Source organism: Drosophila navojoa, chromosome 5 (assembly GCF_054131105.1).
Source record: "Drosophila navojoa isolate 15081-1374.11 chromosome 5, UAZ_NAV_1.0, whole genome shotgun sequence".
Classification (NCBI taxonomy): Eukaryota; Metazoa; Arthropoda; class Insecta; order Diptera; family Drosophilidae; genus Drosophila; species Drosophila navojoa.
In genome coordinates, this window is record NC_142893.1 from 15,554,539 (window position 1) to 15,572,985 (window position 18,447).

Consider the following 18,447-nt stretch of genomic DNA (forward strand, 5'->3'; position numbering starts at 1 on the left):
TACTCTCTTCATTCTTGATTTTGCTACTTTCCTTTGCTCATCCTTCGCGTTTTTATACAAACAGAAATGACATGAAAATAAGGCAGTTTTAAGAATATGAGATGAATACTGAGAGTGTCAAAAAAATAAAATAGTAGGGAAGAAAAAAATCAAAAGTGTCAGGCGCAAATATTTCGATTTAAGCTGTAAAAGAAATTGCGCGAAGAATTGTCTCCAAGCTGTCAAGTTCAGCTGCCGACGGCCAAATGTAAATATCGAAAACTTCAAGCTGTAACAGTAAATTTACAAACACACACAAACATGCACGCACCTATTCACATAAATATGTATGACAGAGCAGAAAGAGGGAGAGCGAAGGCTGGGTCAACAAAAACTTGCATAGTCATTGCAAACGCTGGGATACAGGTGAACAAATTGGCCGTGCCGCATGCGACGCAGTTTTAGTTTTTTTCTTACTTGTAGCTGAATCTGGATTGATAGTTAGGCCCATATCATTAGCATATTTCCACAGTACGTCGTCTTACGCAGCCTTGTCAATGCATCGACTAACTGCAGACAATTAGAGATGTGTCGCAGCAATAAATAACCCTAAGCAAGGATTTGTAATGACACGCTCAATATATCGATAGTTTAATAATTACGCTCAAAACAAATGGTTAATGGATGGTGGATTGATTCAGAGTTGAAGCTATCGGTGCTCCCAATTTTCTTAAATATACAAATAAAATATTATGAAATATATAGTTTAAGCATTGATACTTTTATATATTTATATTAAAATATATTTAATTTTTATGGTAATAATTAATAAATCATTTCTTATTCAGTTCAGATTCTTAGGCAAAATCAGTTAAAACTTTAAAAAGCTGCATTTACGGTTTGTGTCTTAGCTAAGCAAGCACGAAAATATAAGAGTCATCTTATACTGGGTTGTTGTATTGGCTATTTTGGCCATCTCATAGTAATATCAAGTTAGATTAAGTTAACACAGCCGTATACCTTCGTGAAACATACAGATAAATGGGTTTGTTGTAAAATAATAAAATTGATAAAATATCTGTGTTAAGTATCAATTCCAATAAAATCAATTTATGTATAAAATATTATGTCTAATTAATTTAATAAGAGCCTTAAAAGTCACAGTTTAGAAACATTTCATTTTAAAAATAATTTTAATTTAATAAGAAAAGTAAAAATAAAAACTTGTAAAATGAGCGTACTGGAATTTCTCGCAGTCTCTTTAACACCTGGCAACCCTGAAATCAAACAGCCCATGTCTTGGCCTAATGTGAGTGCTAAAAGCAGCCACGCGCTGTTAGCTTAACTGCAGCTTTTCGACTCTCCCACTCACATTTCGGCTCTCCAGCTGCGGCTGCGGCTGCCTCTCCCGCTCTCGCTCTCTTTTAAGCTGTCTTGCATATGTCTGGAACGTGTTTTTCTTTTGCCGTCGCTTTGCTCGCTCACCGTTTGTGCGCTACCATTCTTCTGTTCAGCTTTAGTTCAATTCGAAACGCGTCTCAGCTCGGTTGTTGACCACGGTTCGACATCGACTTCGATTTCGACTGCGCTTTACGTATATCTACAATATAGAAACTGTGACTGTGCGTGTGAGTGTATTGGTATTTGAATGCCTGAGAGGAACAAGTGCGTCCGGCGCAACCTTAATGGCCGATCGCTCGTTTGTTCGGTCATCGAACGGTTTCCATTAGCAGAGCACGGCTCTAAATCGGAATTCGGTGCGTTCGCCAACTTCTTTATGCAAAGCGCGTAATTTTGCATTACGCTCGAGCCAAACGTCATCACAGACTAAAACCCTGCGCACTCCTCTCCCTGCCCCCTTTGCCCAGTTAACAGTAAAGTCACTCGGTCATTACGGCTGTTGTTGTTGTTCGAATTTGTTTGTGAGCGCTCTTACTTATATGTATTTGTCTGCATGCATATGTGTATGTGTGCATGATCGTATATATGATTATGTGTGGAAAATTTCACTTTGCATTGAAATCAAGTTTGGTTTTTAACAACTTGAATCACGCTGTGTGGTCACACTGTGCATGCCTCTTCATTTTTTCTTTATTTGCCTGACTGCACTTGTTGGCCAATTAAAAGCACCCACACCATAGGCATGTTTATGTTCTTAGCCAATGGAAAATTAGCATAGTCTTTTCGATTTGCCTGACCTCCCCACATAGAAACTGCCGAAGAATAAAAAATATCTATTAATTAAAAATATTAATTAAAAGTTTGCAACAAAAACGGCAACAACAAACACATTAAGTAATAAGTGAAGGTCAACAGCAATCGCTGTTCTTATTCCCTCACTCTCTCTCGGTATCTTTCTCTCTCACTCTCGTTCCCTGTTCATGGACAGTGGGATCGAAACATGTTTCACACTTTTTGTGTTTCTTTAAGAAATTAGCAGAAATTTATGGCTGCAAGCAAATATTTATATATAAAAAAATGACAAAGCAAAAGGAAAAATAGTAAAAATAATTGATTGTTTTTGCAATTGTTCCATTTTTTCCATCCACACAGCATTTTTCTATGGATTTTTCCCCCATGTTCTTCTTCTTCTCTTTATACTTGAAATAAACCTTGAACTTTCTGATCCCCTTTCGTTTATCGAACAAAGGAATGAAATCATAATTTCGCTTTTAATTACTTTATAACGGTATCTAAATCGAATTCTTCGCCAATATTTTATGTGTGTGTTTTTTATTCAAATATACAGCAAAATATACAAAAAATATAAACCAGTTAAACGAGTAGCTTAATATTTGATTAAATGTGAAAAAAAAAACAACAAAATGCAAATACCGAGCAATCAAATAAATTGCTAATGAATTACAAATTGTTTTGCTAAATACAACGATAAGAAATACAAAATTACAAGCAAGTTGCAAAATTTAAAAAACAAAAACCTTTTTGGATAACTTTGAAGCTACAAAATATACAACAACAGCAACAACAAAATGCCTGTCAAACCAAAGCGGGCGTCACTGCCGGCGCCGCTGTTGACGTCGTTGTGGAGGCTCAGCGTCAGCCTCAGCTTCTTCATCGTCTTTTGCTGTGTCAGCAGCAGCATCGCACAAGGTGAGTGAGTTTTACATATGATTTTTTTTATTATATTTACGTACCACCGCACAACAAGTCGGTATACGAATAAAAATTAAAATTGAATCTTTTGAAAACCTGCGGGCTTTTCTGTCAGATTATTGTCGCAGGCAATGGCCCATTGTTATTCTTGTGTTACCGTTTTAATGCCCTAACAGAGCTAGAGACGTGCAATATTGCACGCTCATGACAAATCATCGTTAGCTTTTGTCCTTTGCCACAACAAGCTCGAAATCATCGATCGTCTTATTCCCTTCGCACATCGATATTAATTTCCATTATGTAAACATATATCGCAAGTTACATATAAGAGTTTGCACACGTAACGAGTAATCCACAGAGAGTATCTGACAGTCGTGCCCTCATAGTTGTTGTTCTTGTTTTGTCTCTGTTATCTCTTAGGTACCATTTTATGTTTAATTGAAAGCAGTATTGCGCCTCTGCTGTGCTGCTGATTCATGTCATGCTAATTTATCTCGGCCTTTACCAGCCGGAACTTCGTCGAGGTCTAGCAGCTGAAGAGCCTAGAGATACAGAAAAAAGATGATATGACACAATAAATGCGTGTTTAAAAATTAAGAGTTTTAATAAAAAGAATCGTCGACATTTGTCACGAAGAACTAAAAATGAAAAAACAACAGAAAGAAAGAAAACTTAACCAATAATAAGCTCACAAATAAATAAAACACGTACTTCCGCAGCTCAAGCTTAACTCTCCGCAACTTATACAAATATTAAACAAAATAAAAACGTTAAATAAATACTTAAATGCTAAAATACATACTACTTAAATACATATATGTATATATGTATGTACATATGTGTTTACGCAAGCTTGTACATAAATACATATGTACACGTGTACCTGCATGTATTTGCCTCTTCAAAGTTACCGTTGTTTTTCGCCCCTTTTTCGGCAACCTTTTACGACGATTGTTGTAATAAGATGACTTCGCTTTATAAGTGTGTTATAATGTCAATGTGTCAATAAAATCATTGTCATCCTGTGTGCAATGCGTTACAAGTTGTTTGTTGACTTAACGGTTAAATGTGAATGCAATCAAAGTGAGTTTCGATGATTTGCCACACTAAACAAATACGAGCTGCATTGTTCTTTGCTTTTAGCTGTGATAAACCGTTTTTCGATCATTCGAATTCGAATGAACTATAAAGGACTGACAATGATTCGAATTAACTTGTTCGCTCTTCTTGCATGTTTTGAATATTCGTTTTCTCTTCTCCACTTTCCTTTCTTCTTACCACGGTCACAGAGATGCCACCATGCTCAAAACTAAAGATGGCGAGGCACATCGCATTGACACGATTAATGAGAAATGTGTAATTAATCTTTACATAATTAATATTGATTGGAAATCATATATTATCTACAAACAAATATGTAAAACATGATATAATTATATTGACATAATATATAAACTGATTAAAAGATACGACAGACTGAATGACTGCCCCAACGACCATTTCGTAATCAATAGAAAACAACGCTTTGCTTGTATGTAAATCAAATATTCTTACGTAACGAATCTACAAAAAAAAACAAGAGATGACAAAACCTTTCTACTAACATCAAATTCAATACCGAAACAGAAATCAAAGCAGCGTAAAAACCGCAGAGAGCATATGAATTTCAGTAAAATAAAAATAACAACAAAAAAAAAAAAAATCAGCTATGGTAAGCAAGTCGAACAAAAACAACGCTAATGAAATTAACTTAGCTAATGAAGAGCTGATGAGCTCTGTGGAATAACTTACAAATAAACAAACAGACATACATATAGACACATGGGCATATAAATATATGTATGTATGTAAATACTTATTGATTCGAAATCAAGAAATACAACTCTTGGAAATCTACATTTATTTCATATACTAACATTTTGTCGCGCGTGTTGCCATACAAAAATCAAACAAGTTTCTGAGCGCATTTTTTGCCAACAACTATGCAAATTAAAACACTAAATATGTACACAAGTACGTCGGCGTGCGTGTGTGTGTGTAGCTTGTCTATAGAGAGCTGCTGATATTTTGTAACAATAAAGAAAACGAAAGTGAATCCGCTCATGGGCTGACTTTGAAAACCCTTGAGGTTACCCTTGTAGCACTCAAAATGTGCGCCATTTCACTTTTTCCAGCCATGCTCGTCACATTGTTAATTTGATCGAATTAAAATGTACACGCACACATGCACACACAAGTGTGTTAGATAGAGATGCCGCTATAGATATGTGTGGCTGCTCTATGCTGAAAGAAAGTGAAAAAAGTGGGCACAAAAACAGCAGGTTAATCAAGTGTCTGCCGTTTTGCCTCTCTCTATCCCTGTCTATCTCTCTCTCTCTCTCTTCGTTCCCCTACCGATCTCTTTTATGAAACTGTCACACATGAGCTTTCTGCGTCGATAAACAAGTCTAGTACGCAGTCAAATAACTAGCCCTATAAAAACAAGCGGAAAGTAAAGTTTATTTATTTGTTGACTTCACACATGTTTCAGTATTTGGCAGCGGGTTTTCTTTTTCTTAATTTGCGGTTTTCTGCGCTTTAATGATGAGAAACATTCCAATGACATTGTCCACGAACTATGGCTACGCACACATGCATGCATACATACATGTACATATATACAAACACACACACGTATGTATGTAAAACCCGCTTTGTAGCAGTGAAAAGTTACATTAACATAGAGCCATGCCATTGTAGCAACATGCCAAAACAAAAACAAAAAGATAATGTATAAAAATCAACATGCTGGCATTTATGCCAATGGCCAATTAAAATACTTGCATTTTTTTGGTATGCAGCGCACATTATTTCCGCTATAGTTAAGTGCAATTGCTTTTGCAGTTTAAAAGGAGTTCGAAAAAACAAGTAAGCCTATATTTGTTTTGGTAGAGTATACGCTTGGAAAATACCCTGTTTTCTCTTTTTCTTTAATAAAGAAAAGTATTTACATTCTGTTAAGTTCTTAATTCTTTGCATTAATTTCATTATGTATCGATTGTAGATGTAAGCTGAGAAAGTGTTTGATGTCAAACTTAAGTTATCGATATTTAAATTTAGTAATCTGGCATCGCTGGGCAGACATATTTCTTATTTGCCAAAGCAAGACGCTCATAATTTCTCTGTTATAAATAAAAATTCTCCCGAATTTGGTTGTACTGCTAAACGTCAGGTAAGGTGAATTGTTTCGTTTGTATAAACCGTGATTGTCTGTCCGTGTTTTTTATTCAAATCCTACTCAAATTGTTACACGTTTTGTGCTATCCAATATGAATTAGCATTAAAAATGTCTGGCTCATCTGCGGCCCATCGCTCTACCAAGAGGCGAAAAATGAATTGGGGAAGGGCTAAAAAGCCAAGTAAATGGACGCACAATGTCGAACAAATATTGGCCAAACGCTACGCGGATGGCCGACCGCAGCTATTGTTAAAGTGGGTCGGTTATCCATTACAGCAAAGCACCTGGGAGCCCATCGAGAACTTGAGCGGTGATTGTCTGTCCATGCTAGCGGACTTCGAGGCAGCTGAATTTGCCAAGCTAAACGCTCAAAATCGAGGCTCAACTCGCCAACAAGGTGCTGTCGACTCATCCCTACTGAAGCAAAAAATGGAATATGGAAAAACACAGAAAACTAAGCAGAAAAAGAAGCAAAAAAAGCTGTCGCCAAAAAAGAAGCTTGATCCAATGAATCAACTAAATCTGTCTTCAGATTTATGCAATGATCTTATGATGAGCAGCGACAGCAGCGACAATAAAAGCAGCGGAGGCAACAGCAGCAGCAGTAATAGCAGCAGCGACAGTGACAGCGACGCTGCATCAAAACGTCAGAAGCTAAATACAAAATCCAGTGATTTGTTTAAGGATCTGAAATTACCACCTAATCCTAATCTTAGCAGCGATGGTGATTCTGATGATAACGGCACATCATTGCCGAGACCAGTGGCATCAGCGGCTCCAAAGTTGCTGCCAATGGCACCAGTCATCCCAATACCATCCCAACCAGTGGCTCCAAATATGCCACTAGCGCCTCCAAAGAGGAGACCAAGGGCGTCAAGCAAGACAAGGATAAGGCCAGTGTCAATGCCTTTGCTTACAAATCCGGCACTAGCTCCATGTAAGCCACCAATGTCGTCTATTGCTACACCTGCACGTGCACCACCTGCATCACTTGAACCAGCTGCACCAAATTTGCCACGTTCATCACTTAAACCACCACTGTCGCAATTCGAACCACTTGATCTATCCCAATCAGAACAACCAACTCATAAGCGAAGCTCTAACCGAAAGGAAGACGATAATGTGAAAAACCCAAAGTTGGAATCCCGGTCAACAGCAAGTTTCGATGCGCAGGATTTATCCAAAAGTTCGTTTGATATGAGGGAGAAAAACAACCCATCTACGCTGTCTGGATCTTTGGATGAGGACAGTAGCAAGCGCAAAAAAAAGTCGCAAAGTCAATCGAATTCATCGAAACAAAGCCATCCTGATGCGCAGCCGCTGACCATGGATGCGACGCCAAATAATAGTTCAAAATCTGACGAATCTAACATCATACTTGAGCATGTAAAAGGCATGCCAATTCGAGACCACATGTCCGAAGCACCTGCTAAAACCGAGGGCCCGGCAGGTGGGATGGGCAGGTGGGATGATGCGCTAAATATCCAAACGCGTATCCAGGGCCTCCAACGCGGATTGCCATTGGAGAAAATCGTTAAGGTCTTCAAGATGCGAAAAGAAGTCTATATGATGGTCAAGTGGAAAACAGTCTCATCACTCGATGCTGTGCCAATCAATGCGCTCTCTGAACTGTATCCGCATGTAGTTTTAGAGTTTTTTGAGCAGTTAGACTTCTGCTCTGACTCAGAATAAGTAAGGTAAGTTGCGCTTTGCGAAATCCGACAGATTAATGATTAGTTTCTCTCTGGTAGCTCTATTGGCGATACTCTCAGATCTTGATGCAGTCGTAAAGTTCCGATTGTCGATGTTTTTAGAGTGCTAGCTCGATGGTAAGGGTAATATTGATGGTAAGTTTCAATCTCAACGTTGGCTGGATTAATCGTGTGCTTCCTTTTGTAGTTGTTGCTGCACTTAGTCGTCCATTGGCAAACTCTATAAGATATATATTTGTTTTTGAATACCTAGAGACACGAAGTCTCCCTTAATTAATGGTGAGTTGTACCTACGAACTTGTATAGATTATTAATGAGTTTCTCTTTTAGAACTGTGGCTGGAAACCAGTTTTAATTTTAATTTTTTTCTGTTATCTGCTGAAATTACGCAAAAATTTTTGTGCAACACTGTGATGGATGGAGCTCTTTTCATATTCCATATGATATTACCAAGTGCTGCTCAAGAAACTACAATTTCAAAGTTCGATCGAACTGTAAGTTTCCCTGACAGCTGCCAGCCAGCCAGCTCTTGGTGTTGGCCCTGTACTGCTAACCTTAAACACGCGCTTCCGTTTGTCGGCGGCGCATCTTTATAATTTTACAGTTCGACGCTCGCCGTTGCCATGGGCCATGAAAACGGCTGCCCGCGTTTGGGTCAACATCAATTTTACCACCAAAAAGTGCCGACATCCGTTTTCCGACTGTCGATACTCTAGCCCAGCATTTCTGTACATTCAATGCGATGCACTTGCAAACAGACACTTCTATATATACATATATATATATGTGTGTGTGTATCTTTGATAACCTCTGCCTCTGCCTATGACAAATTGCTTGGGCCATGCGATAGGACACAACACGATATCATGCCTCCTATGAATCATTCCCTATGCTCAAGACAATTCTCTGCCAACGTACCCTCACAATTTGTGGGCAATCATAATGGCTTGATTGGCTTGCAAGCCATGGAAAAATTATTATTAGCCCATTAAACTGTTAGCCAAGTATATTGAGTTAGGTCTTAAACTGCAAGTGTTATTATGTATATATACTTGAATGCTTTTATAGTCATGCAGAGGTTATAGACAATGTTTTATGGTGCTTATGGAATATATTAGAAACCATTCTTAAATTATTCGAAACGGTTTATCTCTTTCAATTTATTGTTAAGTTATCTTTTATAGCCTACCTCGCTTATAATACCACAAAAACGTAAGCTTCAACAATATTTGAATCATAAATTTGAAAAATTAAATAATTTAACACTTTGCCTTTTGCAGTGTATCCACAATTCGCCAATTGTTAATGAGATTTATGTTGGCGAATTCGGCTTCGGCTAGATTTTATGGTGTAGATCGACGTGCAAGTTATGAGCTTGGAGACGCTTGTCTAGGTTTTATTTGTTGGCTGCCTTATCGATGCTATCTGGTGACAGCTGGCGACAGCAACGTATGCCCCGCGAAGACGACATGGCTTTGAACTCGGCGGCTTAGCGACTGAGCTGGCTCTCTGGCTGATTTGCTATACAATAATAGTAAGCGTCTAGAGCTGTCCAGAGAGCCGTTGCTACACGCCCCCGCCGTTGGCCACGCTGGAAGCTGTGGGCGTTACAGTTCATTCAACTGAAGCCGCAATGGCGAATAGCGAAAAGTTGTACCCTGCAGCTAGTTAGCGTTGTTGGATCCACCCAGCGACACCTGTCGGCAGCGAATGGCTCACAGCCAAGCTACTGCCTGGGCTAATGCAATGTCCCAGCGTCGCTGTTTGTTGTGCAATTTCAATGTCATTTGCAATGGCCGCAAGACTTGAAGCTCTCCCCCTCGTAATGCCCTCTTGTAAATTGTATAAACATATTGGACTTTAGAGCCCTTGAGATCTTAATTTGTAAATCTTGAATAAGCTTAAAACCTGCTTGAGCTCTTTAAACACTTTTAGTGTGAATTTAATTAGCTTATGTAAACGCACATCAATTGCTTAAATTTACCCAAGAAAACCTCATATAAAAGGAGGGCTGCATGGAAGGGCATTTACCTAATTAAATTACTTTTAATGTAATATTATAAAATTATATAGTTTCCTCTATAAATTACTTCCTTTTGCCTTTGCTTTTTCGCTTCAGTTTGCGCGATTCTAATTCTCGACTATAATTCGATTAATTTCCTTTTCTGTAAGATATGGATCGCAGTGCTCTATTATTATTGGATATAATTGTGCTGCAGTTGATTTTTGCAATTTGTTGTCTCGACTTCAACTTGATTTATGTGAGTGTGTGTGCGCTGGGCCTTCGCTATAATAATTTACCGCATCGAACGAGTTTTTCATGTTACATACCACAAATGGACCTGATCGTACTGTCTGATAAATCAAATTTGTTTCGTAGATCCATGATAGTTTCTGTGTGTGTGTGCACTGATTCAAGATCTACCAGTCTAGGCATTAGTATGATCTTTATACCTATTTCTCTTTGAACTAATTGCTATTAAAGTTGATCATGATCTAATTTGAATAAAAGTTAATTTAAAAACTAACTAGTTCACAATTAGTAGATCATAGTTTATCTAAATGTATTTTTGTTGTATTTTATATAAAAAATAATTGTTTTAAACAATTTAAGATCTGTGATTCGTTGTATTTGATCTAAAAACTAATTATAGTTCACCATTTTTAGATCACAGTTAATTTGCAGTTTTTTTTTTATATGAAAATCAAGTTATAATTCTATTTAATATACATATATATAATACTATAATTATGATACATTTATGTCCTATAAGAAATACTCTAAGCCTCGCATTTCCATAACTTGTTTGAGCTTCAATTTTTCCACATTTGACACTTATAGCATTAATCAACCATACTCAGCTCTATTTATAACTGGCTGTATGACCATAATCAAGTTTAAATTGCTTTCATAATTATCATAATTTTTCCTGCATTGGCCAAAACTAGAAAATCTCTAGAGCCGAAAAAAAAATTGTTGTTTTGAAATTTTCCAACCACATTTTGTCTTTGATATTTTGTCTGGCATTTCCCATGTTGCTCTATGTTGTTGTTGTTGTTTTTGCTGCTGCTGTGGTCTGTGTTGGTACAGCTATTATTACAACAACAACTACAACAACATCAGCAACAGTTACAACAATATATGCGATAATTTTTCGCTCTTTTGACCATATTTGATAGTTGATGTAATTACGCCCAAGGCGGCGATGCAGCCAAGCGCCCTCATTTATGACGCTTTGCATACAATAATAACAACTTGTGTACAGTGTTGTTGTTGCTTGTAGTAGTAGTTGTTGTTGTTGTAGTAGTTGTTGTTGTAGTTGCTGTAATGCAATTTGTTTAACGCTTCGTTTATTACCAAAAACAGCAAACGCATTTGAGACGCCCGACTTGAATGTGTTGTTGCTTGTTGCTGTCGCTTGTTGCTTGTTGTTGTTTGTTATTTGTTGTACATCTTGGTCATGTGGGCAGTGGCTGCTTGTTGAATGAAACATAATTTTGCCAGCTAAAATCGAAGCTTGAAATACACTAACAAAACAGAGTGAAAATTATGAACATAGATTGCAAAATTGAGACACAGTATAGATCTATAGAACCTTTTCATATGGAAACTTTATGATATATATAAAGCATTAAATGAAGTTTAAATAAATCAATCATAATAATATATTTTTCTATCGCCCTTTTATACATCAATTAAATTTATACGTATAGAAAGTACTCATATATTTGTAATTCTTCTTAAGAGTTCAGTTCTCTGTGGATAGCTCTACGGGGAAATAAACCTTTGGTATATCAGTATATTACTCATAATAGACCTAGAGACTTACTTGAATATAGCTCTATACGTTTTTATTTACAATATACAAACCGTATACAATATATATACAGTATACAAACTATTTTTAAATTAAATCATATTTATATATTCCATAGTAATAGAGCTTCATTTAAGATCCTTAATTACTTAAGACTTATAAACAAATAACAATTTAAAGCATATACAGTTATGGAGTATTCAGAGTATTATAGGCTTCATCCCACCACAACTAACATAACACATTTTTGCATACCTTGCTACCTTCTCCCACTCCCCCGCCCCGTCTCTCCCCTTGCACCGTCACAATCGCCTGCCTGCAACATCTTTGCAGCATGTCCAGTGAATTGTGCGGGCGTGGCATGACCAGCCTTTATTTATTATCTTGTTTATGGTTGCCCCCCGTCCCCGTTCCCGTTCTCTGCTCTGTGTCAGCTTTATATATTTATTTGAGTATGTTATGGCACGGGTCTCCGTGCCCGTGGGTTAGATGTCAGTGGAACAGCAATTACTTGTCCACGTTTATGGCTGCAATTGTTGGCTGTGAATTGTGCCTCGACTCGGCTCGGCTCGGTTCGGTTCGGTTTGATGTGCTCTGCTTCCAGCTAATGCAATTCATCAGCATGTTTGATACGAGACGCGCTGGAGAGTGCTTGAGGCGAGTCACTCGAGCATTACTTGGGCTACTACTCGCTTTCAATTCTGCTCCATTTGTGAAGACATACTTAGAGAGTAGTAATATCCAGTGAAATGGATTCTAATGCATAAATCTCTCCAAGTATGTAGTTGTTGCTCTTATCAGATTAGTCAGGTAATGGACTTGGTAGATCATTGCAATCCCTCACTATCAACAGTAGTATTTATATTACCATAGTATTATATTTATAGATCTATGCATAATCGAGATCAGATAGAGCAATCCAAAGGAGTTTCTTCCTCGCTCTGTCTCTAAATTCTGTTCTTACTATAGAAACATATAAATTTACTTATAAATTCAACTAGCATACACAAAATTCCTCTAAATATCTCTGCTTTTTATTCCAAATGACCGACATATAACATCTCAAAAAAAAAAAAAAGAAACCCCATAAACTCTCTTCCCACTTCATGAGCGAGCTTTGAAAATATGTTGGCTTTAACCTTGACCGTCTACCCTGTGAACTTGTGCTCTTCACTCTTTGTGTTTGGCATTTTGGTTCCTTATAATGCGAGACAGGCCCACATCGTATAATGAACACGAACAACTTAACGATATAACAATGCCCCGATAGCGATAGAGCAGCTCTTTCTCCAGTTTTAACTGTTCCGCTTGCTGTGTCAGGTGCAGCTCAAAAGCTGAAATGACCTTCTATTGTATTTTTCTTTGCCACGCCCCAGAATCTACAAAACCAAAATAAATGTGAAACAACTTGGTCTTTAACATAATTATGTTATAATTTTTTTGTGTATATTTTATTTTATTTGCATTTGATATATTTTGTTTTTAACTGTTGTTTTTCTGTTTCTCTACTCGTTTCAGGTAAGACAGCTAACAACAAATTCTCACCATAAATCATCGAAACAAAAGAAAGGTTCATGGTTAATATCTGCCGATGTCTTCGGCAAAGTTAGCAACGGCTAATGGTAGAGCTTATAGAGCGAGAGATAGAGATCGCGGGACTTTTGACTACCTAAACTATTTTTATTTTAGTCTACTTTAAGCATAATATATAGATCTTTATATATATGCAGGCATTATATAAAAAAAGACATTAAACAGTATATAAAATTTATATAGATATTAGCTAAAGTTAAACATAAATATATATAAAAAAAATACATAAAACTATATATATCATTTATATAGATATTAACTAAAATTATATATTATCAGCATAATCTCTTGAATAGAAATAGAAAACAAATTTTGTGTTTTCGTTTAAATTTAATTGTTAGTTCTGAATATTTTTTATAATTCAGTTATATACATATTTAATCAAAATTTTTATTTTTTATTATTTTTTTATTGCTTATATATATATTTTTTTTTATATATATGCAAGCATTATATAAAAAAAGACATACAAGTATATATAACATTTATATAGATATCAGTTGAAGTTTCAGTAAAGTTATATTACCAGCAAAATCTCTTGAATAGAAATAGAAATAAAAATTTTGTGTTTTCGTTTAAACTTAATTGATTATTTTATATAATTCAGTTAACTGCATATTTAATCATAACATTTATTTTTATTATGTAGTTCAGTTTATTATTGCTTATATATTTTTCTCAGATATATATTTTTTTTATTTATTTATTTTTTTTTCTTAAATGCCATTTGCTTCAATTTGTAATTCCAATTTTGTTGTAATTCAAGCAAAAGGTCTTTTGCATCCATCGTCTGGTTGACATTTTTGCTTGACTTTTCGAAATATTTTCGTTGCTAGCAATTTTTTTTTTTATTTGGTTTTTTTTTTCTTCGATTTTCTGGGTGTGTTTTTGCTTTACGGCCGACCCCATTGATAAAATTGAGTTTCGTATGGTAATTTGCGCAGCTTTGCATTCTTCTGCACTTGTGCATGAGAAGTGGGCGCATTCGCGCTGTCTATAGATACGCTCGATACGCTCGCATACCAGACATCTGAGTCAAAATACCAAAATGCAGAGGCCAATTAACGAATTTTTGGCGACTGAATGGATAAAATTCTGATATGCAGTTATTTATTTCTTTATATTGATGAAATTTACAAGTTCTTTTTTATAGAGTTTTTGAATTGTAATGCTATAAACGATTATAATTGTTGAATATTATTCAAATCTGTTTAATATATTATTATATATAATTTTTTTATCGTTTAAAAAAATATTTAAAGGAAACCCTAAACATATATACATTTTATAGCAATATAGTAAATTTAAAAATATATTGCTATAAAATATAATATACATAAATAAAATTAATTTTGTTTTTTTTTTCGCTATATTCAGTTTCAACAGGATATATACATACATAATAATGAAATGCGTCAGCCATAAAAATTATTATTAATAATTTTTAAACTAGTTAGGCATAAACATATTTGTCTATGTCCTATCTTAACTTAATTTCCCCTCAAGCTCATTTGGTCATTTGATTTGTTTACACTCTTACGTTGCCAATTTCATTTCAAGTTGTTTTCCTTCATTTGGTTTTTCTTATAGTTTTTTCTTATTAACTTTCTGCGCCTACAACTTCCGCTTCAGCTAGCAGCACGAGCCAGGTTTGGCGATATAAACGCATGTCTATATATATATACGATATATGTATATCTATGTATATGCGCTTCAGTGATTGCTTTATGCAAAGCGTTACGCGTTTGTTCCATGACTCATGACGACGATCATCGGCGATTGACAGTCTCTGCTGCCCCCCTCTCTCTCTATCTCTTTCCCTCTCTATATATCTGTATATCTACCTCCTCCTGCCACGCCCACAAATGCACAAGTGCCGCACACTGGGTGCATTGAACGCATTTATTTTGCACGTTTCTCTTTTGCTGCATTGCACATTTTCGCTTTTCCTTTTAATTGACGTTTCTTCTGTGTGTTTTGCTCTGACTTTTCCTCAATCGCCTTCTCTTATCTGTTTTTGTTTTATCTGTATATACTCCAAATCTATGGCTCGGCTGTAATTTGGGGTATATTATTTGTGCTACAATTTATCCAAGAGGCAGAGCTGAGAGATCGTGCGAGATGTGATTAAGTATAAATGCTATTGATAAGGCAGGCGAATAAATTTGACGTACCCAGGCAGAAACAGACCATATGATCTCGTAATCTATAAGAGCTAAAGGTTTTATATTTTATGTAAAGCCTCTCTTAACACTTGTAGATCAAGTTTTCTTTAAACTAAATGACAACTCTTATTATTCAAAAGGAATTGGTTAATGTCGTTAAGTGATATTTGAAATATTTCAGCACTTTTTAAGTTCTTGACTCAATAATTTTAATATTTTACTGATAGTATTTAATAATACGAGAAATTATTAGCTATGTATAATTATATATAAGTATGTATATATTGTATATTATCATTTAGGAATATAATTCTCCATAGCTCACTTTTTTTTAATAGCTTTCTCAATTCCTCTTTAAATTTCTTTAAAATATGCACCATTTCCTTTTCAGGGCAACTGCTCGTCGCGTATTCCCCACTAAAGCACTCTTACTTGTTATTTTGTTACTTGTTTCTTGTTTTTTTTTTGCACTTTGTGACTTTACTTTCGCGTCTACCGCAACTTGTTGCAACTGTGCCACTGACTCTGCAGCTGGTCGGTCCCCTCTGTCGGTGGCTTGTTACTTTTTATGGCTTCCCAACTGGGCTTTGGGCCGGCCTCCCCCCACCCCACGCGTGCCACCTTTGCTGGCTGCAGAACAACGAACTTTGATTTCGTTCGACCAAGTGGACAGGCCATAAATCATAAGCAAAATCGAAAAAAAAAAGAAAGCGTTGACTACTAACGGAAGTGCTGAGTGCTGAGCCATGGGCCTGGCCCCTAGAGCGTTGCCATTTTCGACCCATTGGGCGAAAGTAAATCGAAATTAAAGTACGTTTTGTACGACTTTAAATGTCGCTGGTTGATGGCCTTAAACGAGGGGCAGGCATGTTGACGTTTTTTATGGGGCTAACACTCATAATAAATATCGATATATTTGAGTATATAGACATATACATATATCAGTTTGTTGGCTTTCTTTATTACAAGAAATGATATTAGGCAGCGAGTTTAGGTAGATCTTTATTCGGACTCTTACCACCTTTATCATAATCTTTTTATCGATAACTCAAGCTTCCATGTTTATTCTTATTATCAAAAGTTGATCTCATTTAGTTGTTAAGGATAAAATCCATCTACTTATTCCTCATTTATTTTCTCTGATTCCAAAACTTCCAGCCTTGTAGGCCTCACCATTTTCATTATACAAGATATCATATATCTCATAAACCTAAATAATAAAATTTGTGAATAGTACAATAAAATATCCGACCTTGTTTAATGGAGTTTCAGTAATTTGTTTGAAGCTCAGTTTCCGTTACGCACCGAATTTTCGGAGTCGCAGTTTGATAGCTGTTTCATTTTCTGCTCTGCTCGTCAAGAGCAAAGGTTTCAAAAGTCGAGTCAGCTCTTTTGATAATGGAAGTTTTTGTCATGAGCGAAATTCCCACAATTAGCTCGTTGCTGCCTCTGGCCTCTGCCAAGAGCTGTTAAAGAGTCACTCAATTAAAGCAAACAAAATGCAACAGAAAAGAGTCCCCAGACCAGGTATGTCTGTATATGAGTCATGCCAGAGACTTGAGTGCTTATTGAAGTACTTGGTATTTGGTATTTGTGGACAGGAGAGGTAAGGCCACAGCCTGGAGCCAAGTCAAGCTTGAACAAAAGAGATCTTTGGAGTTGGCCAGGTGTGCAATGGCATATGGAATTGTGTTTAGACGCTGCAGGTGAACTCGGCGATCTGCTCAGGTAGAGCCAATCAAGTGTGACCAAATTGATTACAGCTGCCAACGAATCCTTGACCCATAAATGTCGACTGGGCACATTTCGAGTGTCTCGGCATTTCCGTTTTGTTGCCAATCGCCCAGCGCAAATGGCAAACATAAAATTTAGTTAATGAAAATTATACACACAAATCAGAGTTAACATTTGCACAGCTACGCCCTATTGCCAAGTATTTTCAACAGCTTGAAGGTCTCGTTTTTTTTCTAGCCCTTTTTCTCTTAAGCTGTCATTAAACACTTTTTGCTCTTGTCAATTGCACAATTGTGAATTGAAATCATAAAGTAAATTGGCGGAACGTTAAGCGAATCGAATATTGCATTAATGAGTCAATGCGAGCAATTAAAATATATAAAAAGCTTGCAAGATAACGAATTGAATGTAAACATTTTGTTCTTCTGCAAATGTTGTAAGACACTGTTAAAGCACTTTTTTCTATTATTCATTGAGGACTTTACAGAGCACTGTAAGAGTTTACAGAGCTTTCTTGGCAGACTTTGCAGAGCACTTTAAATACTTTACAGTGCTCTGTAGGTAGTTTACAGAGCATTGTAAGTAGTTTACAGAGCGAATGTTTAAGTGCTTAACAGTGCTCTGTAAAGTCTTGCACTGCATTGCTGTAAAGTCTTTGACTGAAGGTAGAATCTATGATTTAACTACAGCAATTGTAATGGGAGGTGTGCTTAAAAATTATACCGAATATTACATTCCAGCTTATTATGTAAATATTTAATATTTACAATATTTACTATGTATTTACTTTGTGTTGGAAAAATAACGTATGCATAAGTAAATAATTTCTGAATATATATATAATTTAAATAATTATAATTGAAATACAGATTATGAGTTCAGCTCTGCTCATTCCAACAGCAGTTTAAAGGCGGATTTATATGTGGCTGTTGCTCACAGAATGAGATGAGAGAAGTTGAGTCACGTAAAAATATAAATTAACAAATTATATTTAGTAATTGATGCTGTAAAAGGCTGAAAGTTCAACGTACTCTTCTTTCAGTTAGTAATTTTATATACATATATGTATACATAGATTTAAGTTCTTTATTTCGTTTTTCTTGCTTACATATTAT

The 18,447-nt window shown here is 36.0% G+C and overlaps 2 protein-coding genes and 1 long non-coding RNA gene across 8 annotated transcripts in view; 2 read left to right on the forward strand and 1 right to left on the reverse strand.

The window, feature by feature from the left end:
* Nucleotides 1-1,485: 1,485 nt before the first annotated feature.
* The window catches only part of LOC115564872 (uncharacterized), a 47,548-nt gene continuing 30,586 nt past the window's right edge, over nt 1,486-18,447 (forward strand). The window contains exons 1-2 of the mRNA XM_089260829.1: nt 1,486-1,736; nt 2,729-3,090. Coding sequence (XP_089116955.1) covers nt 2,970-3,090 — 121 coding nt within the window. The 5' untranslated portion in view covers nt 1,486-1,736; nt 2,729-2,969. The remainder of the gene's footprint in view (nt 1,737-2,728; nt 3,091-18,447) is intronic.
* Nucleotides 2,696-5,427, reverse strand: LOC115564855 (uncharacterized). The gene is made up of 2 exons (XR_016196910.1): nt 5,010-5,427; nt 2,696-3,635 (listed from the first exon to the last, which is right to left on the reverse strand). It is a non-coding gene; the product is annotated as an uncharacterized LOC115564855 (long non-coding RNA).
* LOC115564854 (uncharacterized) lies at nt 6,179-13,705 on the forward strand. 6 transcript variants are annotated; one of them, XM_089260831.1, is made up of 6 exons: nt 6,179-6,304; nt 6,411-8,007; nt 8,062-8,157; nt 8,210-8,301; nt 8,353-8,516; nt 13,359-13,705. In XM_089260831.1, the coding sequence occupies exon 2, from the start codon at nt 6,419-6,421 to the stop codon at nt 8,000-8,002; it is 1,584 nt and encodes a 527-aa protein (XP_089116957.1). In that variant the 5' UTR covers nt 6,179-6,304; nt 6,411-6,418; the 3' UTR covers nt 8,003-8,007; nt 8,062-8,157; nt 8,210-8,301; nt 8,353-8,516; nt 13,359-13,705. The 6 variants fall into 6 exon arrangements, with proteins under 6 accessions (XP_089116957.1, XP_089116956.1, XP_089116959.1 ...); XM_089260830.1 differs by having other exon boundaries at nt 8,062-8,139; XM_089260833.1 differs by having other exon boundaries at nt 6,411-8,002.

Coding starts and splice junctions, on each gene's coding strand:
- LOC115564854 (XM_089260831.1), top strand. CDS start 6,419: ATGTCTGGCTCATCTGCGGCCCATCGCTCTACCAAGAGGCGAAAAATG.